Genomic DNA, 24,996 nt, shown 5'->3' with positions numbered 1-24,996 from the left:
AATTGTGCAAGTTCTCCCACTTAAAAAGATGAGAGGCCTGTAATTGTCATCATAGGTACACTTCAACTATGACAGACAAAATTAGAAAAAAAATCCAGAAAATCACATTGTAGGATTTTTAATGAATTTATTTGCAAATTATGGTGGAAAATAAGTATTTGGTCAATAACAAAAGTTTCTCAATACTTTGTTATATACCCTTTGTTGGCAATGACAGAGGTCAAACGTTTTCTGTAAGTCTTCACAAGGTTTTCACACACTGTTGCTGGTATTTTGGCCCATTCCTCCATGCAGATCTCCTCTAGAGCAGTGGTGTTTTGGGGCTGTTGCTGGGCAACTCCCTCCAAAGATTTTCTATGGGGTTGAGATCTGGAGACTGGCTAGGCCACTCCAGGACCTTGAAATGCTTCTTACTCCTTCGTTGCCCGGGTGGTGTGTTTGGGATCATTGTCATGCTGAAAGACCCAGCCACGTTTCATCTTCAATGCCCTTGCTGATGGGAGGTTTTCACTCAAAATCTCACGATACATGGCCCCATTCATTCTTTCCCTTACACTCTGAACATGTCCACTCTGAACATGCTTGCCCAACAACCCTGCGTATTCATGTTCAAACATTGGATATGTTTTGATGCTTTTTTTCTTTCTTCACTGTGCAATGGTGTGGCCTCTGCTATAGGTGGAGTGGATTCAGCAGCAGGTGGTAAAGAGGCGGATCAAGAGGGATTACAAGGCGGCCCCTCCCCCCCTCACCAGCCCCGCCCAGTCCATATTCTTCAATGATGCCAAGTGGAGCAGTATGTGGTACATAGTAAGTATGCGGACCACACCCTAGCTCTCAGGGTCAAGGGTCACCAGACCTACTTAATGGAGGTCTCCATAAGGGGGGCGGACAGTGTGTGCATGCACCTTGGTTGTAGTGTGCCTAAGAGTGTCGTGCCTCAAAGGCAAATGTCTAGATGACTTTTCAAACATCTTCCTGAGATTTCAAATGACATTGAGAGGAATGTATATCGCTAAATATAAATAGTGCATAGAATTTAAAAAGATATTGCCGGATATGATTAATTCTAATCAGAAAGCTTTTTTACATGGACGATACATTGGAGATAATATAAGACAAGTACTGGAAACAAAAGAACACTATGAAAAATCTGGGAAACCAGGCCTGCTATTCATTGCTGGCTTTCAATAGGCTTTTGGTAAAGTACGACTGGAGTTTTTATATATAAATGCCTGGAACATTTCAATTTTGGAGAATCTCATAAAACGGGTTAAAGTCGTGTATAGTAACCCTAAGTGTAAAATAGTAAATAATGGCTACTTCTCAAAGTATTAAACTGTCAAGAGGAGTAAAACAAGGTTGTCCACTATCGGCATATCTATTTATTATGGCCATCGAAATGTTAGCTATTCAAATCAGATCCAACAATAATAACAATAAGGGCTTAAAAAGAAAGGTGTTATACGCTGATTAGTTTTCTATTTAAATCCACAATTTGGATCCCTCCACAGCCTCAGAGGATCTAGATACTTTTAACTAACCTCTCTGGATTACAACCAAATTATAAGTGTACAATATTGGATCACTAAAAAATAAAACTTTTACATTACCATGTAGTTTACCAATAAAATGGTGTGATGTGGATATACTCGGTATGCATATCCATAAATAAATAAATGCTCTCCAATAATGTTAATAAAGTTACCAAAAATGGACAAGATTGTGTTACCATGGAAAGGAAAATACCTGTCTATTTGTGGAAAAAATCCCCCTGATTAACTCTTTAGTCACATCACAGTTTAGCTATTTGCTTATGGACTTGCCTATACTCGTGGCCAAAAGTTTTGAGAATGACAAATATTAATTTCCACAAAGTTTGCTGCTTCATTGTCTTTAGATATTTTTGTCAGATGTTACTATGGAATACTGAAGTATAATTACAAGCATTTCATAAGTGTCAAAGGCTTATATTGACAATTACATGAAGTTGATGCAAAGAGTCAACACTTGCAGTTTTGACCCTTCTTTTTCAAGACCTCTGCAATCCGCCCTCGCATGCTGTCAATTAACTTCTGGGCCACACTGATGGCAGCCCATTCTTGCATAATCAATGCTTGGAGTTTGTTAAATTTGTGGGGTTTTGTTTGTCCACCCGCCTCTTCAGGATTGACCACAAGTTCTCAATGGGATTAAGGTCTGGGGAGTTTCCTGGCCATGGACCCAAAATATCAATGTTTTGTTCCCCGAGCCATTTAGTTATCACTTTTGCCGTATGGCAAGGTGCTCCATCATGCTGGAAAAGGCATTGTTTGTCACCAAACTGTTCCTCGATGGTTGGGAGGAGTTGCTCTCGGAGAATGTGTTGTATGTAAATAACATATTCTTTATTCATGGCTGTGTTCTTAGGCAAAATTGTGAGTGAGCCCACTCTACCACATGGAAATGGCCAAATTCTAATGGTAGCACTCAAGCTTGTCAGGAGAAGATAAGGTTTTTCCGGATGCCCCAAACAATCAGAAAGGGGATTCATCAGAGAAAATGACTTTACCCTAGTCCTCAGCAGTCCAATCCCTGTACCTTTTGCAAAATATCAGTCTGTCCCTGATGTTTTTCCTGGAGAGAAGTGGCTTCTTTGCTGCCCTTCTTGACACCAGGCCATCCTCAAAGTCTTCGCCTCACTGTGCGTGCAGATGCACTCACACCTGCCTGCTGCCATTCCTGAGCAAGCTCTGTACTGGTGGTGCCCCGATCCCACAGCTGAATCAACTTTAGGAGACAGTCCTGGCGCTTTATGGACTCTCTTGGGTGCCCTGAAGCCTTCTACACAACAATTGAACCGCTCTCCTTGAACTTCTTGATGATCCGATAAATGGTTGATTTAGGTGCAATCTTACTGGCAGCAATATCCTTGCCTGTGAAGCCCTTTTTGCGCAAAGCAATGATGGCACGTGTTTCCTTGCAGGTAACCATGGTTGACAGAGGAAGAACAATGATTCCAAGCACCCCCCCCTCTCTTTTGAAGTTTCCAGTCTGTTATTCAAACTTAATCAGCATGACAGAGTGATCTCCAGCCTTGTCCTCGTCTGTGTAGGCAGAGTAGCAAAGAAAAAGCCATATCTCAGACTAGCCAATAAAATATTAAGATGGGCAAAAGAACACAGACACTGGACAGAGGAACTCTGCCTACAAGGCCAGCATCCAGGAGTCGCCTCTTCACTGATGACGTTGAGACTGGTGTTTTGCAGGGACTACTTAATGAAGCTGCCAGTTGAGGACTTGAGGCGTCTGTTTCTTAAACTAGACACTCTAATTTACTTGTCCTCTTGCTCAGTTGTGCACCGGGGCCTCCCAATCCTTTCTATTCTGGTTAGTCAGTTTGCTCTGTTCTGTAAAGGGAGTGGTACAGTGTTGTATGAGATCTTCAGTTTTACTGGACAAAAATGTGCTTTTATTTAAAAAACAAGAATTTCTAAATGACCCCAAACTTTTGAACTGTAGTGTGTATATATGCAAAGAACTATCTGCAATATTTAAGCTGATCTGACATTGAGAGGATTTAAATGCCCACAGCAGTGTCAAATGACTCCGTTCAGACTGCACAAGATATGTAGCTCTACACCGAAAGAATACTACACTCGCTTGTGGCCGCTAGTCACATCCACGTACAAATCATTACTCCCCTTCCATTTTGTGTGTGAGTGCGCTATTTGTAAGCTCTCTGGTCTTTTGCTCTTCTTCTGGGTTCTGTCAATGGTTAACTTGGCAATGATAACAACAATACTTTGACCTTAGTTCTTATCAGTCCAGTGTTTTTGGACAGAGGATAGAGCTTGGACTTTGTCACACATATTCAATCATGAGTGTTTACTGTTTTAGGCAGTACTTGTTTAGTACTTTTTGTCCATGTTCATGTCCATTGGCATTTGTTAACCTGGGCATTAGCCTACAACTGACTTTCTCCTGCCATCTTTGGACCTGCTTGACAGCTGTTTATTTTCTCATTGGGCTATTCACTGATGATCTAGAATGATTTGATGGGTTAAAGCAAGAACCCCACTTCATATCTTTCACCAACCCAGACATGTCAGATCAGTGATTACTTTAAGGAACGGAGGGTGGAAAGCTGCATTTGAAAAGTACTCAAGCAGGGCCTATATCTATGTGATCACACTTTTGCCACAACACAGATGTCTCACTGTTCCAGAACTGTAATTACCACTTAAGTGGGTTGCTAGTTTTATTTCAGCACTATTCCAGTGACGTGTGTGTGTGTGTGTGTGTGTGTGTGTGCCAGCACTGTAACGATGACATCCATAACTGCCAGTCGGACATGAACATAGTGGGGGCATGGAAGAGGGGCTACACAGGGAAGGACGTGGTGATCACCATCCTAGACGACGGCATCGAGAGGAACCACCCCGACCTCATTCAGAACTACGTGAGTGTGGGTGCGTTTTGGAATGGGGTATGTGTGTTGTAGTAGGAGTGTGTGTGGCGTGTTCAGCCATTGGAGGATTTATGCTGCTCGGCCATAAGACCATGATGGTGAAGGCTTTTCCCTCTGTTTCCAGGACAACCAGGCCAGTTATGATGTCAACGGGAATGACATGGACCCCATGCCCCGTTATGATGCCAGCAACGAGAATAAGTAAGATACCAGGTCACAGCATCACTTGTGTGTGTGTGTGTGTGTGGCTCTTCTCTGCCTGGGAGCCCTGTGTCCTGTGCCAGTTTGGCTGTCAGTGGTTTTGGACGTTCTAGCCCAAATGCCTTGGCAAACGCTCAGTACTCTGTGGTAGTTTGTTTTCTTAAAGAGACAGGAGGTTAACTAGCCCACTGCTTTAGACGGATCATGGTCTGCTCTCTCCCTCGCTCTCTCACTTTGCCCTTCCCTCTCTCTTTTTCTCTCTCTCTCTTTCCACCTCTCCCTCCCTGAGTGGGGCTCGTTGACAAGTCTGTCACAATAATGGGTACGTTCCAATGTCCATACTAGCATACTGCTTAGAATGCATGGCCCAACTCATTACTTTATTCTAGGTAGTAAGCTGCTAGCGAGGCTATTGGAACACAGCCATTAGTGTGTTTTTGCTAGCCACCTAAAGCCTACACACTACACGCATTTTCAGACAGACTTGTATCTTTCCATCGTCCCAACTTGTCTTGGAGGACATATTCTAAGTGATCATATAAACATTGAGGGAACACCATTTATGATAGGTTCTATGAAAGCTTTCCCACACTGTTGATACACTTGCTATGTCCCTATTCAATACGTTTGGTTATAGACACAAGTATGGTGGTAGGTGATTCAATTTCTCGGCTCTAGCATTATGACATGGTACTGATTTTAAGCGGGAGGACTTGCCACTTCTGATCCAGACCAAACAACGACACCAGAATGGTTTGGATACACTCCCCTCTACCGACTCAGTCCCTCTCTATAAACCAGCAGTTTCTCAGCTGTTCAAAGTAAACAGACAATAACCTTGCATCCACTGTGTTTTTGTTACCTATTCTGAGTGCGTGTGTTTCTAGAGGAGAACAAGCTGTTCTTTCTGCTTATGAGGAACACATCTGCTGGTGAATTTGGCCATTTCCATGTGGTAGAATCTCTGCTATAATGTAAAACTCCACTTCCGTGAGCTAAACAAAGGATTGACCTCAGGATTGATCCAGACAGTGTGTTATTCACATCGCCCTTTATTCATCGCACAGATGGTCTGGTTCAGACTGACTTGGAGCAGGCATGGCATGGAGATGGGCTGAGAGCAGACAACACAAACAACACGCATATGTAGAGGAGACTCAGGAAGACTATGGCGCTGTGTGAAGCCAAACAGGACTGAAGGATTTGAATGTTGGCTCAACAAACTGTCCATACGGCTGCCATAAGTGTAGAGGTTTCAGCCAGGTGATGGAATACACTACAGTAGAACCTTTAGGCTAGCGAGGGAGGGCGTGTGTGTGTGTTTGAGCATGGAATTCTGTGTGCGCACCCTGCCTGCCAATGTGTAGATGCTGGGTTGCCATGACAGCGGTCAGTGGTGACTCTTGGCCGCTTGTTCCAGATGTTCTCGGCAGGAGGGCTGGTCGTGCCGAGCGCGAGAATGTCTTTACCTCTTCCTCCTCTCCTAAAACCCACTCTTGTTTGTTTGCGCTCATCACTAACCGGGCCACTTGTTGACGCGGCTACAGTCTGGCAGAATGTTGCCCTTGCTTGTTGACGCGGCTACAGTCTGGCAGAATGTTGCCCTTGCTTGTTGACGCGGCTACAGTCTGGCAGAATGTTGCCCTTGCTTGTTGACGCGGCTACAGTCTGGCAGAATGTTGCCCTTGCTTGTTGACGCGGCTACAGTCTGGCAGAATGTTGCCCTTGCTTGTTGACGCGGCTACAGTCTGGCAGAATGTTGCCCTTGCTTGTTGACGCGGCTACAGTCTGGCAGAATGTTGCCCTTGCTTGTTGACGCGGCTACAGTCTGGCAGAATGTTGCCCTTGCTTGTTGACGCGGCTACAGTCTGGCAGAATGTTGCCCTTGCTTGTTGACGCGGCTACAGTCTGGCAGAATGTTGCCCTTGCTTGTTGATGGCTCGGAAACATACAAATCATTGTCTCTTTCACATTGCGAAAATATTTGAGGGCTGTATGTATCCCAGTGCAGCTGCTGCTGCCTCTGAATCCAGGGTCACGTCATTGGGCACCAAAGGGAAGAAGCCGTTTTAAATTGCGTGGACTTATGAACAAGACCCAGCCCCTGCTACTGGCCATGTGTCGACCTGTTCCTCCAGCCCATAGCTTGAACTAAGTCTAACTCCACTCGCTTCTCCCCACTTATTTTTCTTAAATATGCATGTTGTCAGATGGTATACCGACTGTTTGTGAATTCTTCAGTTTTTATTAATTGTTTTTATATTATTTTTTGACCCCATTTTCTCTCCAATTTTCACGGGATCAAATTGGTAGTTAGTCTTGTCTCATCGCTGCAACTCCCGTACGGACTCAGGAGAGGCGACGGTCAAGAGCCGTGCGTCCTCCGAAACACAACCCAACCAAGCCGCACTGCTTCCTGACACAATTCCCGCTTAACCCGGAAGCCAGCCGCATCAATGTGTTGGAGGAAACACCATGCACCTGGCGACCGTGTCAGCGTGCACTGCGCCCGGCCTGCAACAGGAGTCATTAGAGTGCAATGGGACAAGGACATTCCTGCTGGACAAACCCTCTCCTAACCCGGCCGATGCTGGGCCAATAGTGCACCATCCGATGGGTCTCTTGGTCGCGGCCGGCTGCGACAGAGCCTGGACTCTAACCAGGATCGCTAGTGGCACAGCTGGTACTGAGATGCAGTGCCTTTGACCACTGCGCTACTCGGGAGGCCCCAGTAAATCTGTTTACATATTTGTGAGTTTGTTAATGTGCGTGTGTGAGAGATTTTAAATGTGTGTCTGTGTGTCCCTCCCTCTTTAGGCATGGAACTCGCTGTGCTGGGGAAGTGGCTGCATCTGCTAACAACTCCCATTGCACTGTGGGAATCGCCTACAACGCACGGATAGGGGGTGAGTGTGTGTTTCAAGGTTATTTTAAATCTTATTCAACAGTGGTGAGTGTGTGAGGGCTTGGGTGTGTGTTCACTCTGTGTGTGTGTTTGTGTGTGTCTCTCAGGGGTGCGGATGCTGGACGGCGACGTGACGGACATGGTTGAGGCCAAGTCTCTGAGTCTGCAGCCACAGCATATTGACATCTACAGTGCCAGCTGGGGTCCCGATGACGACGGCAAGACTGTGGATGGCCCCGCCTCTCTGGCCAGGCAAGCCTTCGAGAACGGTATCCGCATGGTGCGTCTCGCGCGCACACACTGTACGTTGTGTACACACACTCACACCAGCGGCCAGTGTTATCAATGCTTCCTTCAAGACATTTGGATTAAAGTGCTGCGTCTAATTAGCATATTCATGCATGGTATCCATATTCATAAGTATGTTGTGGAGATGGCTCAAAGGAGGCGCTAAGCCTAGGGTTAAGTGGAGGGGAGTGGTGTTCACAAAGTCCACTTGTGGTGATGTCAGAACACCCTCTCCTTGCTGAGTCTGAAATGCTGCTGACATTTTGATTGTGGAGAAAGTAAAACAATGGTTAGAGTTTGGTGGTGGGTTACGTACATCTCTGTTTGGCATCGAAGCTGCAGAGGTCTATTGGGCTATTATGACGTGTGTGTGTGTGTGGACATATTTTCCTATACTTGTGAGTACCAGAAGTCCTCACAAGAATAGTAAATTCAGAGAAGTAAGAATATTTTTGCCAGTCCTCACTTGTCCTCATTTTAGGGAAAATAGACTTGAATGGGAATCACTTGTTGGTCCCCAAAAAGTCCTCAAGTATAGTAAGACTTAGCTGTGTGTGTGACCTGCTTTCTTGGGCAAATGTTCTGTTTTTGTCTCTTTCCTGCCTCCCTCTTTTCTTTAAGAAGTCACCTCCCTTCCTGCGCTCTCTCCCTCGCCTCCCTTCATAGCTGGTCCAAGCTGTCCGTCAGCGTTTTCTTCCGTCTGGTCCACTCTTCACTCAGAGGGGCTTCTCTCTCTTATCACTGGCTGACAGAGGCCTTTTGAAGTGCTACCCTTCACCTTCTATCCCCTGTGTGTGTGTGTGTGTGTTTGAGTGATAGTCAGAGCTCAGAGCGGTAGGCTTCCTCCCGTGTCCCTGCTAATCACACAGAGATGTTGACTTTTTTTAGGATCCCCATTAGCTGACGCCAATGGCGACAGCTTGTCTTACTTGTGTCCGACACGTAACGAGAAAGACGTTACAGACAAAAATACTTTTTACATCCATTAACGTGTGTTATCAGTTAGTTACATTTATCAGTTACACATACATGTCAGTACATAGACACAACAAGTAGGTTACATAAGAGAAACACTCAAAGAAATGGAACACAGCATTTTAGAATTCCCCCTCCACTACTGAATTCACTTGCTATTACCATTTCAGCATTCAGGTGGAGGGAGAACTTTCTTTGTTGCCGGGTGCAGGAAGTCCCACCTCTGATCTAATTTATATTGATTTGATTTCCTGCCAGGGAAGGAAGGGGCGCGGCTCCATCTTTGTGTGGGCGTCAGGGAACGGCGGGCGGAGCCGGGACCACTGCTCCTGTGATGGCTACACCAACAGCATCTACACCATCTCCATCTCCAGCACCGCTGAGAGCGGACGCAAGCCCTGGTACTTGGAGGAGTGCTCCTCCACCCTCACCACCACCTACAGCAGCGGAGAAAACTATGACCGGAAGATAGTAAGTCTGTCTCTGAGGGGGCGTGATAAAGTGTATGTGGATGTTCCTCCACTCTTACCACAACTTGCAACAGCAGAGTGAGGACAGAACTAGTGAGTGCACTACTGTGCTAATGCCGCTATGTGGTGTTATTTAGGCCGACTAGATGGCATACTAACATGTAACTAATTCCTGAGCTGGCAAAGCCAGAAACAGGCTTTAGTTGTAAAGCCTGTGACCTTTGAACCCAAGGCTGGGTGATAGAGGTCAGCGTGTTGGTCAAGCTGTGTCCTGGGCTGACCCCCTGGCCCAGGGTGCATTGGGACAGACAGTCGGACAGACAGTGACAGTTGGCCCTTTTGTCCCAGCTTGTCTGGCAGTGTCTTGTCACATTCCCCATAGAGGGTCAGAAGACTAAGCAGGGGGAGACTAAGATCCAGCCAGGCCTACGCTGCCATATAGACTCACACAGAACCATGACCAGTACTCAACACGTACAGTCACATGCATGCGCACACACAACCAAAACCACCCTTTCAATCCAACCATACCAGGAGGCCCCTCAAGTCCCAGACCCACTCCAGGGCCTGTCTTCATTAAGCATCTCAGAGTAGGAGTGCTGATCTAGGATCCGGTCCCCTGCTGTGCATATACCGTGCCTTCAGTAAGTATCCATACCCCTTGACTTATTACACTTTTTGGTTATGGTACAGCCTGAATTCAACATTGATTTAAATAGGTTTTTACACACAATACCCCGTAATGATTTTTTTCTAATTTATTGAATATGAAATAGAGAAATATCTCATTTACATAAGTATTCACATCCCTGAGTCAATACTTTGTAGAAGCACCTTTGGCAGCGACTATAGCTGTGAATCTTTCTGGATAACTCTAAGAGCTTTCCACACCTGGATTGTGCAACATTTACCCATTTTTCTTTTCAAAATTCATCAAGCTCAAATTATTTGTTTAACATTGCTAGACCGCCGTTTTCAGATTTTGCCATATATTTTTAAGTAGATTAAAGTCAAAACTATAACTTGGCCACTTGGGAACATTCAATGTTTTCTTGGTAAGCAACTCCAATGTAGATTTGGCCTTGTGTTTTAGGTTATTGACCTGCTGAAAGATTAATTAATCTCCCAGTGTTTGGTGGAAAGCAGACTGAACCAGGTTTTCCTCTAGGGTTTTGCCTGGGCTCAGCGCCATGCCATAAAAATACAAAATTATCCTGAAAAGCTCTCCAGTCCTTAACGATTACAAGCATACCCATAACATTATGCAGCCACCACTATGCTTGAATATTTTTATTTTTATTTTCCTTAACGATTACAAGCATACCCATAACATTATGCAGCCACCACTATGCTTGAATATATGGGGAATGTTCATTGGCTTTGCCCCAAACCTAACACTTTGTATTTAGGACATAACTTTATTTTGCCACGTTTTAGAATATTTGTATTCTGTACAGGCTTCCTCCTTTTCACTCTTGTCAATTAGGTTAGTATTGTGGAGTAACTACAATGTTGATCCAATCTCAGTTTTCTATCAGAGTTTAATGACTAACTGTTAGTCACCGTTGGCCTCATGTTGAAATCCCTGAGTGGTTTCCTTCCTCTCCGGCAACTGAGTTAGTTAGGAAGAACGCCTGTGTCTTTGTAATGATTGGGTGTATTGATACACCATCCCAAGTTTAACTTCACCACACTCAAAGGGATATTCAATATCTTTTTTTTTTTTTTTTAACCATCTACCAATAGGTTACCTTTGCGAGGTCTTGGAAAACTTCCCTGGTCTTTGATTGAATCTGTGTTTGAAATTCACTGCTCGACCTTAGATAATTGAATGTGTGGGCTACCGAGATGATGTAGTCATTCAAATAAGTCCATGCAAATCATTATGACTTGATAAGCAGATGTTTACTCCTGAACTTATTTAGGCTTTCCATAACAAAGGGTTTGAATACTTGTTGACTGAAAACATTTCAGCTTCTCATTTTTTACAGTTTTGAAAAACATAATTCCACTTTGACATTATGGGGTATTGTGTGTACTAGGCCAGTGACCCAAAAAATCTAAATGTAATCCATTTTGAATTCAGGCTGTAACACAACACAAAGTCAAGGGGTGTAAATACTTTCTGAAGACCCTATAAAACTAACTGCCAAAATAAAGGAAACACAAATGAGCGATACAACGTATATTGAAAGCAGGTGCTTCTACACCGGTGTTGTTCCTGAGTTAATTAAGCAATTATTATGTATAAAAATGCCCAGTTGCCCACAATTGTGGCCTATCCAGCTTTACAGTGACCTGTCAGTCAGCTAGGGATCCCTTTTGGATGATGGCTTTTATTTTGACTGACTGGATTTGGCACACAGCTTTTCTCTCCTGTCATTGAGGGACTAACCGAAGTCCTGCAATGGGAATATATATATATATTATTATTGTTTTTTTCCCCCCAATCCCTTTGGTCCGCTTGGTTAGGAAATTATTTCCTAGGTACCTTTGGGAACAGCAGGTTTGTGTGTGCGTGTCAATTCTAGCAGGTTAGAGTATCAAAGATGGAATGTATGCAGTCTCAGGTGTGCCTCAAACTCACCCTGATCCACAGGATTTAACCCCCCTCCTTTCCATCCCTCCCTCCCTCTGTAGATCACTACAGATCTGCGTCAGCGCTGCACCGACAGCCACACAGGGACCTCAGCCTCTGCTCCTATGGCAGCTGGGATCATCGCGCTGGCCCTGGAGGCTAAGTAAGCTCCTTAACCTTAATGCAGGGATTCACACGACTGCAGTTAGTCAGTTTACTCAGCCAGTCAATCACATCTCTTTCCTGCATTATCACAGTCACACTGTTCTCTTTCTCCTGACTGTTTGCCTTTCTTCACTTTCTCTTTCTGTCCTCTGCTGCCCCCCCGCCTTTTACTTACACACAAACTTCTCTTTGAGCACTGCTGATGGTATCAGTGGTTATCTGGTGAATGAAAGAGTGGAGTTGACTTTGATAAACATACCCGAGAGGAGCTGGGGCTGCCAGCAGGCCTGCTCTGTCATTTGAAATCCAGCCTATCTTTCCTCCCTCCGCCTCAGATTACGCCTGTATGTTTATACCATAATTACACTTCAGTCAGAACACCAGAGGAGACGCTCTGCTCACTGAGGAATTCAGCTGGGTTTGATGTCGGGTCTGTTGGGACCGAACGAGCTGTTGAAACAGTTTGTGTGTGTGTGCACTCTGGCAGCGTTCAAATGATGTTAGGATGCCTGTGCCATGGCCTAGTTAGGGCACCACGGCAATGATGATGAAACATTTCTAGAACTTGAATTATGGATGGAGTTGTGGAGTTAAACTATTGGTTTTGTTTGTCAATGAATCTGTTTTTATGGATAGGTATTGGAAGGTATTGGAGTTGGGACTCCCCTGCTTTCCCCCTCCAGAAGACCTCTCTCTGTCCTTATGGAATTGACATGGCTAGCTAGTTAGTGGTGCACGCTGGTAGCGTTTCAATTGGTGATGTTACTCGCTCTGAGTAGTTGTATCCCTTGCTCTGCAAGGGCCATGGCTTTTGTGGATCAATGGGTGATGAAGCTTCGAGGGTGACTGTTGTCGATGTGTTCAGAGAGTCCCTGGTTCGAGCCCAGGTTGGGGCAAAGAGTGGGAAGGAAGCAACACTGTTACACTATTACTGGCGCCCAGGCTAACAACTTCTGGTTTTCACTTGAATAAAAAAAAAAAAAACTTTCAACAGAGTGAGTGTTGGACAGCGAGCGTAATGGCAGACGTCTGGACAGATGACTCCTGGGAAGGGAAACACATCCACATACTGTCCCACTAGTGTTCAAGAGTTTGTTGGCGTTGGGTAGTTGTGAAGGTTTTCCCCATTCCACAAAATATATATCCATGCAGAGTAGTACTTTTCTAGAATGTTCCGGAATGCTGTGCCCAGAGGATGAAGGAGAGATGAGAGACGGAGGAAAAAAAATTTAAGCATCTGGTCGGCATATGAGGGGATTCCCGGGAAACTTGGTGACCCACATATAGATTTTTTTTTTGTGTGTGTTTTTGCATCAAAGGACACATGGCTACCATCTTGTAATGGTTTTACGTGAGATCAGACAGGGGAGGGAGATGGATAGACATATCTGCTATATTTCGCCCTCTTCTCCCCTCTCTCGTGTTCTTTTTCTCACACACACACATCCATTCACCTTTTAAATGTGTGTACACACACTGAAGTCTGTATATTTGGTCATCAATGTGTGTCTGTGGTGTTTTGTGATTTATCCCCCAGTCCTCTGTTGTCGTGGAGGGATGTTCAGCACATCATCGTCAAGACATCTCGAGCCGGCCACCTCAATGCCCCTGACTGGAAGACCAATGCCGCTGGATACAACGGTGCTTAACACTTGCCTCCTCTCCTCCCTTCACCTCAGCTACTCTCCTCCTCCCCCACCCCCTCTTTCTTTCATACCCCTGACTGTCCCAGTCGCTCACCATAAAACATCCCACCGCCTGCCAACTACCTGTCAGGCATTCCATGTGGTGTACTTTGTTTCATACGTGTGTGTGTGTGTGTGTGTGTGTGTGTGTGTGAGAGTGATATTTGTGTGTTTGTAGTATGTGAATTGAGGGTCAGCCAGGCTGCAGTCCCAGTCTGTCTTCAGTTTTTCCAAGTGGCTGTTTCAAAGAGCAATGGGAAATTGAGAGAGAGAAGGGGGGGCATGTCACCCAGAGGGAAATGGAGAGGTTTAGAGAAAGGGTGACAGCGTAATGAAAGAGCGGGTGAGGAAACAATATTTGATTGGCTGTGTTGATTGGGTTGACATTGATGTGATACTGTTTTTAATTGATTGTTCTATGACATCAATAACTATAGACTCAGAGCCATATACAGTGACCATAGAACATTGCACAATTTTAATTTGACATTTTTTATTTTGTTTCAAATGAGTAAAAAAAAAAAAAGTAAAAGTATCCACTCCTGTGTCAACTAGAATCCTGTACTCTTTATCCATTCCTCTGGTTGGAATTACTCAAGCTCTGTCATAGGAAAGTCGGTGGAGACTTATCGAATTAAAACATTTCAGGCTGTTACACATGTTAACTGTCTAGATTTTTTGGGGGTGGGATGTTGTTTACATCTGAATTCAATAACAACCCAGGTTGGAAGGCAACACATTTGTGGTAATTGTGGTGGATCCTTCCTAAAGACACTGTATAGATATGTATATGGGTCGGTGTATGTATTGACTTGATGTTTTAAACGGTTCGGATTGCCTGATGAGTGGGCGTGTCTTGCAGTCAGCCACCTGTATGGCTTTGGTCTGATGGACGCGGAGGCTATGGTAAAGGAGGCGGAGCGATGGAAGCAGGTCCCCGCCCAGCACATCTGTGTGGAGAGTGCCGACCGCCAGATCAGGTACTACACAACCAACGACTCCCTAGTTTTCTTGTCCTTACCCAATCAACCAACCAATCAAATGTGATCTGTTCAAAGCTATTGACAAATACATTACAACACTATATTAAACAACAACCAAGGGTAGTGTTCATCAGGGCAAAAAGTTGTTTCACTCCGTTTTGGATAATATTTTCCCATTTCGTGCCTACTGACTCTCCCGGGGTGTGTGTTTTTGTCCAGAGGTTTTCATGCACCTACATGTATGGGATTGTGCAAGCTCCTGCACACTGAGGGGAGCCAGCCAAGCATTAGTTCTGGAGGGTCTAACGCACGCGCGCGCACACACATCCCAGATGACTTACAGGCCCTTTCAATTTGATCTGCTTGTTTTTCTTTCTGTGCAGCTGGATGCTTAATCGGGCCCTTGTTGAACACATTGACGAGCCAATCACAGTTTAGTTTACTGGCTTTGAATGGAACCAATTAGCCTCATGCTAGTTCCCCAGTCGATATCCCTATCTATCAGCCCCATGATGGCCGGACAATAGGAATCTTATGGGAAGCATATGTTTGTGTTTTGAGGGAGTGTTTGTAGTATGTGAAGTGAGGCAGCACCGGGTGTGTTTTGGCAACACTGTGATTTTGCTCTGGAGCTGTCCTCAGGACGTCATCTTACAGCCGCTGGGCTCTGCACTGAGACACCCCTTGGCTGGCCTCTCCATTGCATTTGGTAACGTCTGGGCCTTCTCATCCTTGGAGTATTGGAGAGAACCATGAGATCTGTAGACTGCCAGGGAAGTCGTAATCTGGGTTTGTCTCGTCCTCCCAACCCCCCCCCTGTCCCAAGCACACTTAAATGCAGATCTACACCTCAAACCACACACGTGCTAGCGTGGATTCTGGCATAGTGTTTGGGAGCCAAGCTGTGATATCACTCGTCCTGTCCCCTCTGCTCTCAAAAAAACACAGTTCAGAGTCATCAATAATCCATGATAGCTGGGTTCCAATTCCTCTCACACGTCAGATTTAGATTCTGATTGGGTGACTGCTCTGACACTGACACCTGATTTGGTTGCTTCCCTCTGCCTGCAGGACGATCCGCCCGGAGCATGTGGTGCGCTCTGTGTACAAGGCCACCGGCTGCATTGACAACTCCAACCACCATGTCATCTACCTGGAGCATGTGATCGTACGCATCACCATCACACACCCGCGCCGCGGTGACCTGTCAATCAACCTCACGTCCCCCTCGGGAACCAAGTCCCAGCTGCTTGGCAACAGGTGAACCTCCCCTTCAATTCTACTCTACTACGCTCGCTCTTACACTACGCACCAGGGTTTCTTCACTCCTGGCATGAAGGCTTGTGTTTCATCCCTGCAATAACACACTTGTTTAGACGAATCATGAAGCCGTTAAATAGTTTAACCAGATGTGTTGGTACTGGACCGGAATAAGAAGAACCTGCACACCCCTGTGGCTCCCCAGGACCAGGATTGAAGAGCACTGGTCAACATGTTTCTACTACTGAGTCTCTCCAGTTTGTGGTCTGATTGTGGTTGAACCATGTGGTTTCTCCCTTGTAGGAAATAGAAATGTGGTTGACTTGCGGTCTCCTCTAGGTTGTTTGACCACTCCATGGAGGGCTTTAAGAACTGGGAGTTCATGACCACTCACTGCTGGGGGGAGAAAGCGGCCGGGGACTGGATCCTGGAGATCCATGACTCCCCCTCGCAGCTCCGCAGCCAGAAAGTCCCAGGTACAGTAGACTAGAGAAGTAGTACAGTAGACTAGAGAAGTCCTGTCTAAAGAAGCGACGGCACCAGTGCAAAATATGCTTAAAGTGAACTGTCCGCTTAAGGATACTCACCAACCAGAGTTATATTGTGTAGCAGTAAACCAATGATGTGTATTTTTTCACCCTCTCTCTTGTCTGTCTTTGCTGATGCTATGCTGGGCTGCATAACCCCCCAGGTAAGCTGAAGGAGTGGTCTCTGGTGCTATATGGCACCTCCGTGCACCCGTACTCCGCCCTGCGCAGCGACAAGCCCCGTTCGGCCGAGCCCCCTGCAGACGAAGAATTCACTGAGGAGTACAATGGTGAGGAATATGACGGAGGGAGGGAAGGAGAGACTAAAGAAAGTGGTGGAGGACAGAATACAGGAGTTCTCTCCCTACCACTCTCTGTTCCTTACCTCTCTGTTTGCTACCTTGTTACAGTGCATTTGGAAAGTATTCAGACCCCTTGACTTTATCCACATTTTGTTAATTTACAGCCTTTTCTAAAATGTATTAAAAAGTTTTTTTCCTCATCAATCTACACACAATACCCCATAATGACAAGCAAAAACAGGTTTTTAGAAATGTTTATCAAAATTATCACATTTACATAAGTATTAATACCCTTTACTCAGTACTTTGTTGAAGCACCTTTGGCAGCAATTACAGCCTCAAGTTGTCTTGGGTATGGTGCTACAATCTTGGCACACCTGTATTTGGGGAGTTTCTCCCATTTTTCTCTACAGATCCTCTCAAGCTCTGTCAGGTTGGATGGGGTGCGTCGCTGCACAGCTATTTTCAGGTCTTTCCAGAGATGTTCGATCGGGTTCAAGTCCGGGCTCTGGCTGGGACATTCAGAGACTTGTCCCGATGCCACTCCTGCGTTGTCTTGGCTGTGTGCTTAGGGTCGTTGTCCTGTTGGAAGGTGAACCTTCGCCCCAGTCTGAAGTCCTGAGCGCTCTGAAGCAGGTTTTCATCGAGGATCTCTCTGTACTTTGTTCTGTTTATATTTGCCTCAATCCTGACTAGTATCCCAGTCCCTGCTGCTGAAAAACCTCTCCACAGCATGATGCTGCCACCACCATGCTCCACCGTAGGGATGGTGCCAGGTTTCCTCCAGACGTGATGCTTGGCATTCAGGCCAAAGAGTTCAATCTTGGTTTCATCAGACCAGAGAATCTTGTTTCTCATGGTCTTTAGGTGCCTTTTGGCAAACTCCAAGCTGGCTGTCGTGTGCCTTTTACCGAGGAGTGGCTTTGGTCTGGCCACTCGACCATAAAGGCCTGATTGGTGGAGTGCTGCAGAGATGGTTGTCCTTCTGGAAGGTTCTCCCATCTCCACAGAGGGGCTCTGTCAGAGTGACCATCGGGTTCTTGGTCACCTCCCTGACCAAGGCCCTTCTCCCCCGATTGCTCAGTTTGGCTGGGCGGCCAGCTCTAGGAAGAGTCTGTATTCTAGTCAATGTCATCCTATTAAACTATTGCTGTACTGTATATGTACTATTCTATCCTATGTATTCTACAGATAAAAAAATGATATCCACATACTTTCCAAAATGTCTATACATCCCATCACATAGATAGATAGAGTTGAAGTCGGAAGTTTACATACACCTTAGCCAAATGCATTTAAACGCTGTTTATCACTATTCCTGACATTTAATCCTAGTAAAAATTCCCTGTTTTAAGTCAGTTAGGACCACCACTTTATTTTAAGAATGTGAAATGTCAGAATAATAGTAGAGAAAATGATTTAATCACTTTCCCAGTGGGTCAGAAGTTTACATGGACTCAATTAGTGTTTGGTAGCATTGCCTTTAAATGGTTTAACGTGGGTAGCCTTCCACAAGCTTCCCACAATAAAATGGGTGAATTTTGGCCCATTCCTCCTGACAGAGCTGGTGTAACTGGGTCAGGTTTGTAGGCCTCCTTGCTCGCACATGCTTTTTCAGTTCGGCCCACACATTTTCTATGGGATTTGTTGTCAGGGCATTGTGATGGCCACTCCAATACCTTGACTTTGTTGTCCTTAAGCCATTTTGCCACAACTTTGGAAGTATGCTTGGGGTCATTGTCCATTTGAAAGACCCATTTGAAACCAAGCTTTAACTTCCTGCCTGACTGATGTCTCGAGATGCTGCTTCAATATATCCACATAATTTTCTTGCCTCATGATGCCATCTATTTTGTGTAGTGGACCAGTCCCTCCTGCAGCAAAGCACCCCCACAACATGATGCTGCCACCCCTGTGCTTCACGGTTGGGATGATGTTCTTTGGCTTGCAAGCCTCCCCCTTTTTCCTCCAAACATAATGATGGTCATTATGGCCATAAAGTTCTATTTTTGTTTCATCAGACCAGAGGATATTTCTCCAAAAATTACCATCTTTGTCCCCATGTGCAGTTGCAAACCATAGTCTGGCTTTTTTATGGCGGTTTTGGAGCAGTGGCTTCTTTCTTGCTGAGCGGCCTTTCAGGTTATGTCGCTATAGAACTTGTTTTACTGTGGATATAGATATTTTTGTACCTGCTTCCTCCAGCGTTTTCACAAGGTTCTTTGCTATTGTTCTGAGATTGATTTGCACTTCGCATCAAAGTATGTTCATCTCTAGGAGACAGAACGTGTCTCCTTCCTGAGCCGTATGACGGCTGCGTGGTCCCATGGTGTTTATACTTGCATACTATTGTTTGTACAGATGAACATGGTACTTTCAGGTGTTTGGAAATTGCTTCCAAGGATGAACCAGGCTTGTGGAGGTCTACCATTGTTTTTCCTGAGGTCTTGGCTGATTTCTTTTGATTTTCCCATGATGTCAACTGAAGAGGCACTGAGTTTGAAGGTAGGCCTTGAAATACATCCACAGGTACACCTCCAATTGACTCAAATTATGTCAATTAGCCTATCAGTAGCTTCTAAAGCCATGACATACTTTTCTGGAATTTTCCAAGCTGTTTAAAGGCACAGTCAACTTAGTGTATGTAAACTTCTGACCCACTGGAATTGTGATACAGTGAAATAATCTGTCTAAACAATTGTTGGAAGAATTACTTGTGTCATGCACAAAGTAGATGACCTAACCGACTTGCCAAGACATTTGTGTAGTGGTTGAAAAACGAGTTTTAATCACTCCAACCTAAGTGTATGTAAACTTCCGACTTCAACTTTAGACAGATATCTCAAACTTCTTCCATTTAAGAATGATGGATGCCAATGTTCTTGGGACCTTCAATGCTGCAGAATTAGTTTTGTACCCTTCCCCAGATCAGTTTTCTCACACAATTGCGTAACCTATAGAAGTGTTGCGTAATATGGGCTCTCATGACGTGTTTGATTAGATTTTCAAATGACATTTGCTTTGATGTCAGAGTGATTAGAGGGACAATAGAGTCTGGAGTACCTGGCAGTTAGCAAGTTTGGTAGGCTACTAATGACCAGCAGCAGCATCAGAGTTTGGAGAAGCCTAATTACCGTGACTAAATGGTTGTAACGGGGACTGAATACTTTCCGATTGTACAGTGCCTCCTATGGTTACTATCTCGCACTACCTTGAACCACTTTCCTTTTATAGCTCTAGCTCTTTCCATAACTTCGTTATCAGCAAAGTCCGTGCTAGTAGGAAAAGAGAAGTACACGTTTTTTCTCTTTTTATTCTCCCCCTTTCTCTACCTCTGTGGGTTTCTCCTGCAGGGTTACAGTGAGCAGGCAGCTGATAGTCATTAGCCAGTGTGATCAGCCACAGCCATAATAGCAGAACATAAACACCCCCAACTTTTTTATGCTTGTTAGACATAACACACGCCTTCTGCACAATAGGAACACCTTTCACACACTCACTCACTCAAACAGACCTAGCAATAGGAGAATATTACACAAGACACTGAATACTTTCTACTTCTCTAACAGTAATGTGATTCGCTGTAGTACACATCAGACACTGAATACTTTCTACTTCTCTAACAGTAATGTGATTCGCTGTAGTACACATCAGACACGGAATACTTTCTACTTCTCTAACAGTAATGTGATTCCCTGTAGTACACATCAGACACTGAATACTTTCTACTTCTCTAACAGTAATGTGATTCCCTGTAGTACACATCAGACACTGAATACTTTCTACTTCTCTAACAGTAATGTGATTCGCTGTAGTACACATCAGACACTGCACCCTAACATCACACGGTTGTTTCTTCAAAACTTAGTCGCACCCAGTTTTGTCTCATTCATAAAGTCATCTAACCTCCCCACCCCCTGTAGCATGGTGTATTACAGTACCCATAATGCTCTGTATAACAATCCTCTTCACCAGGGCTCTGTAACAGTGAGTGCAACGAGAACGGCTGTGAAGGCCCCGGACCTCACCAGTGCAACAACTGCCTCCACTACTTCCTCAAGTTCAAGAACAACACCAGGTTAGAATGTCAGTGTTCTGGCTGCCTAGTCATAGGCTGTGTTTACACAGGCAGCCCAATTCTGATCTTTTTCCCAGTTATTGGCAGAAGATCTGATTGGTCAAAAGACTGCAGTGTCAGGGACATTGCACTTCTCTTGTCTCACTCGTTTACTCTGATTGAAGTCGGTGGTGACCCGACCATTGCCACACGGTGAGAACCATTCTTACGAGGCCATGATCCGTAGAGTAAGGCGTACCATAAACAAACCGTTTTCCAAAACAAACGAATGTGTGTGTGAGAGGGGGTGGTTGACCTGTGTGAATGTGTTCAGTGGAGATCTAAGTCCACTGTAATTGCCTATATCTGGTGCACATTACACAGTACACTAATAAACAAGAGGGGTGTGCAGGTGCCTCTGTCTTGTGTTGTAAAACCGTATCATTAGCCATCTTAAGAATACAATATTTTTCCACTACTTTCAACCCCTGAGTGCTTAATGTAGCTGGAGTGGGGTTTGGGAGGGGTACTGACGCTAATGCTCATAATTATATCCCTATGTTTCTCTTTGATGACCTCGTCTAACGGGTGGGGATGTGAGTGTGGTTGGAGGGGGGGGGGGGGGCTCTGACATGGGAGAAGTTTTGGAGAACACGGTTTTACATTTATTAAAAAACAGCGTGAGATCGAAGGGGCAGAGGCGGTTTATGAAGTTATCTAACAGATGTGCTTTAAAAGAAGGCACCTGTTCACCGTACAGAAACGCACACACACTCCCACGCTGATGCAGTCACAAATCTGATACGCACAGAAACATATGCTATGTATAATTTTGGGCCATGAGCTTTGTTCGCTCCCATGGGAGGAGAGGGGTTGTTATTCTAGAATCTAGTGGATTTTGGTTTATCACCTTGTTCAAACAGAGTCAGCGGTCAGAGTGCAAAAATGCAGTCTAGCATTCCGTTTCTTTCCTTTAGCCTGTTCCTGTATGGCGATAACATATTTCTCCTCTGTCTCTGTCCCATCCTTCTCCCTCTTTCTCCACGCCGCTGCAGGACGTGCGTGTCGGAGTGCCCATCTGGGTTTTTCCGCGACGACAGGAAACGCTGTAAGAAGTGTTCATCTCTGTGTGAGACTTGTGTTGGTAGCCGTAGTGACCAGTGCTCCACCTGCAGACCGGGCTTCCACCTTAACGAGGGCTCCAACAACTGTGTGGCCAGCTGTGTGGACAGCTTTTATCTGGACCACGGCAAGTCACACAGACACACACACACACACACACACACACACACAAGGAATATTCTAATATGGGCCTTGACTTGCCTTGAAGGCAATTGGTTGATTGATTGATTGTCACTGACTGGCTAGAAAACCAACCAATGATCTGGTGTCCCAGGTATGAAACCTTGAGGCACAGATTTGAACCTACCCTCGCCCTTCCCCTCCACCATCCTCAAACTCCGCCTCTTCTCCCTTACCCACCGCTGACCCCCCCCCCCCCCCCCCAACACTTCCAATGCCTCTTTGGCCCCTATCTGACTAGTCTTCTTTCGAGTTACAGATTCCAACATGTGCAGAAGATGCAACGAGAACTGCAAGAAGTGCACCACGTCTAATATCTGCACAGAATGCAAACCAGGGATGAGGTAAGCCAAACCCACCAAGCCAAACACTCTCCCTCTGAACCCGTCACCTCTAGCCCCCCCCCCCCCCCCACACACACACTGCTGGTCTGTAGTAGTAGTTGCATCACTAAACGGTCCAGGGACATTTCCATGTCTCTGGAGTTTGATTATCACCGCCACCAAACACTTTGAAGTGTTTCAAAACATTGGTCTTGAATCCAGCCTGACTTAATCCTGCTAGTTTTCAGTGCTGTCTGAGACAGCGGTGGTAACACGTGCCGTAATCCTTCCGAACGCCTGCAAGACCACAGACAGTCACATTTGTTCACCATTCACAGAAGAGGGAGGACAAAAACCCAAATCCTTTCTGGGAAACAGAGCTAATATAACCCAGGCCAGTTGTTTTCAGCTCCGGTCACCACAGAAACCTGTTCTCGCAGGAACTTCTCAGAATGAGGTTTAGAATAGAGGTCTTCTCTGATCCTAAAATTGAGATCCACACCTAAGTGAAATTCCCATCATACACCAACAGGACCCAGAAAGAAAAAGTGTGTGTGTGTGTGCTTAATGTAGCTATATACACTGCTCAAAAAAATAAAGGGAACACTAAAATAACACATCCTAGATCTGAATGAATGAAATATTCTTATTAAATACCTTTTTCTTTACATAGTTGAATGTGCTGACAACAAAATCCCACAAAAATGATCAATGGAAATGAAATTTATCAACCCATGGAGGTCTGGATTTGGAGACACTCAAAATACAAGTGGAAAACCACACTACAGGCTGATCCAACTTTGATGTAATGTCCTTAAAACAAGTCAAAATGAGGCTCAGTAGTGTGTGTGGCCTCCACGTGCCTGTATGACCTCCCTACAACGCCTGGGCATGACCTGATGAGGTGGCGGATGGTCTCCTGAGGGATCTCCTCCCAGACCTGGACTAAAGCATCCGCCATCCGTGAAGAGCACAGGGCGCCAGTGGCGAATTTGCCAATCTTGGTGTTCTCTGGCAAATGCCAAACGTCCTGCACGGTGTTGGGCTGTAAGGACGACCCCCACCTGTGGACGTCGGGCCCTCATACCACCCTCATGGAGTCTGTTTCTGACCGTTTGAGCAGACACATGCACATTTGTAGCCTGCTGGAGGTCATTTTGCAGGGCTCTGGCAGTGCTCCTCCTGCTCCTCCTTGCATAAAGGCGGAGGTAACGATCTTGCTGCTGGGTTGTTGCCCTCCTACGGCCTCCTCCACGTCTCCTGATGTACTGGTCTGTCTCCTGGTAGCGCCTCCATGCTCTGGACACTACGCTGACAGACACAACAAACCTTCTTGCCACAGCTCGCATTGATGTGCCATCCTGGATGAGCTGCACTACCTGAGCCACTTGTGTGGGTTGTAGACTCCGTCTCATGCTACCACTAGAGTGAAAGCACCGCCAGCATTCAAAAGTGACCAAAACATCAGCCAGGAAGCATAGGAACTGAGAAGTGGTCTGTGGTCACCACCTGCAGAATCACTCCTTTATTGGGGGTGTCTTGCTAATTGCCTATAATTTCCACCTGTTGTCTATTCTATTTGCACAACAGCATGGGAAATGTATTGTCAATCAGTGTTACTTCCTAAGTGGACAGTTTGATTTCACAGAAGTGTGATTGACTTGGAGTTACATTGTGTTGTTTAAGTGTTCCCTTTATTTTTTTGAGCAGTGTATATATGCACACACACATGGGGGAGATGTTGCTATGTATGTATGCATGTATGCATGCATGCATGCGCACACACACACACACACACACACACACAGTGCATTCGGAAGTATTCAGACCCCTTGACTTTTCACATTTTATTACGTTACAACCTTATTCTACACACAATACCCCATAATGACAAAGCAAAAACAGGTTTTTAGAAATGTTTTCGCTTTGTCATTATGGAGTATTGTGTGTAGATTAAGGCTGCACATTTTGTTGCATATGTGAAAAGTCAAGGAGTCTGAATACTTTCCGAATGCACTGTATATTCGGTTCCAAGGTGGACCAGATCCGACCCAGAATATGTCAGAGATGAGTGCGAATCGGATCCAAATTGGGTCGGGTCTGTATCGGACCCAAATGGATCCGAAAGATTAAAATTGCAGCTTTATTGCTGTGCATGCCAGCAGAATAGTTTTGACTTGTCTGGCAAGCAGGGAATGTTAATGTTTCACATGCATTTTCTGATGTTGGCCTATCTAAAATAGAGTTGATCTACACTACAGCTTAGTATTTTCTGATGTTGGCCTATCTAAAATAGAGTTGATCTACACTACAGCTTAGTATTTTCTGATGTTGGCCTATCTAAAATAGAGTTGATCTACACTACAGCTTAGTATTTTCTGATGTTGGCCTATCTAAAATAGAGTTGATCTACACTACAGCTTAGTATTTTCTGATGTTGGCCTATCTAAAATAGAGTTGATCTACACTACAGCTTAGTATTTTCATAAATGCATCCCTAATTTTAAAATGTTGACACCAAAAAG

General features: G+C 45.1%; 1 protein-coding gene across 3 annotated transcripts in view; it reads left to right on the top strand.

Annotated features, from left to right (window-relative positions):
- The window catches only part of LOC139410708 (proprotein convertase subtilisin/kexin type 5b), a 50,641-nt gene that overhangs the window by 12,862 nt on the left and 12,783 nt on the right, over positions 1–24,996 (top strand). For all 3 annotated transcript variants that reach the window (XM_071156134.1, XM_071156135.1, XM_071156136.1), the window contains exons 3-17: positions 679–810; positions 4,298–4,441; positions 4,575–4,651; positions 7,469–7,557; positions 7,664–7,836; positions 9,078–9,290; positions 11,930–12,030; positions 13,570–13,673; positions 14,580–14,697; positions 15,772–15,960; positions 16,300–16,436; positions 16,652–16,777; positions 20,765–20,867; positions 21,902–22,095; positions 22,408–22,492. In XM_071156134.1, the coding sequence (XP_071012235.1) occupies positions 679–810; positions 4,298–4,441; positions 4,575–4,651; positions 7,469–7,557; positions 7,664–7,836; positions 9,078–9,290; positions 11,930–12,030; positions 13,570–13,673; positions 14,580–14,697; positions 15,772–15,960; positions 16,300–16,436; positions 16,652–16,777; positions 20,765–20,867; positions 21,902–22,095; positions 22,408–22,492 (1,985 nt within the window). The remainder of the gene's footprint in view (positions 1–678; positions 811–4,297; positions 4,442–4,574; positions 4,652–7,468; positions 7,558–7,663; positions 7,837–9,077; positions 9,291–11,929; positions 12,031–13,569; positions 13,674–14,579; positions 14,698–15,771; positions 15,961–16,299; positions 16,437–16,651; positions 16,778–20,764; positions 20,868–21,901; positions 22,096–22,407; positions 22,493–24,996) is intronic.

The sequence above is a fragment of the Oncorhynchus clarkii genome, chromosome 6, assembly GCF_045791955.1.
Source record: "Oncorhynchus clarkii lewisi isolate Uvic-CL-2024 chromosome 6, UVic_Ocla_1.0, whole genome shotgun sequence".
Lineage (NCBI taxonomy): Eukaryota > Metazoa > Chordata > Actinopteri > Salmoniformes > Salmonidae > Oncorhynchus > Oncorhynchus clarkii.
Note: the sequence above shows the minus strand (reverse complement) of the source record. Positions and strands in the feature narration are given on the sequence as shown.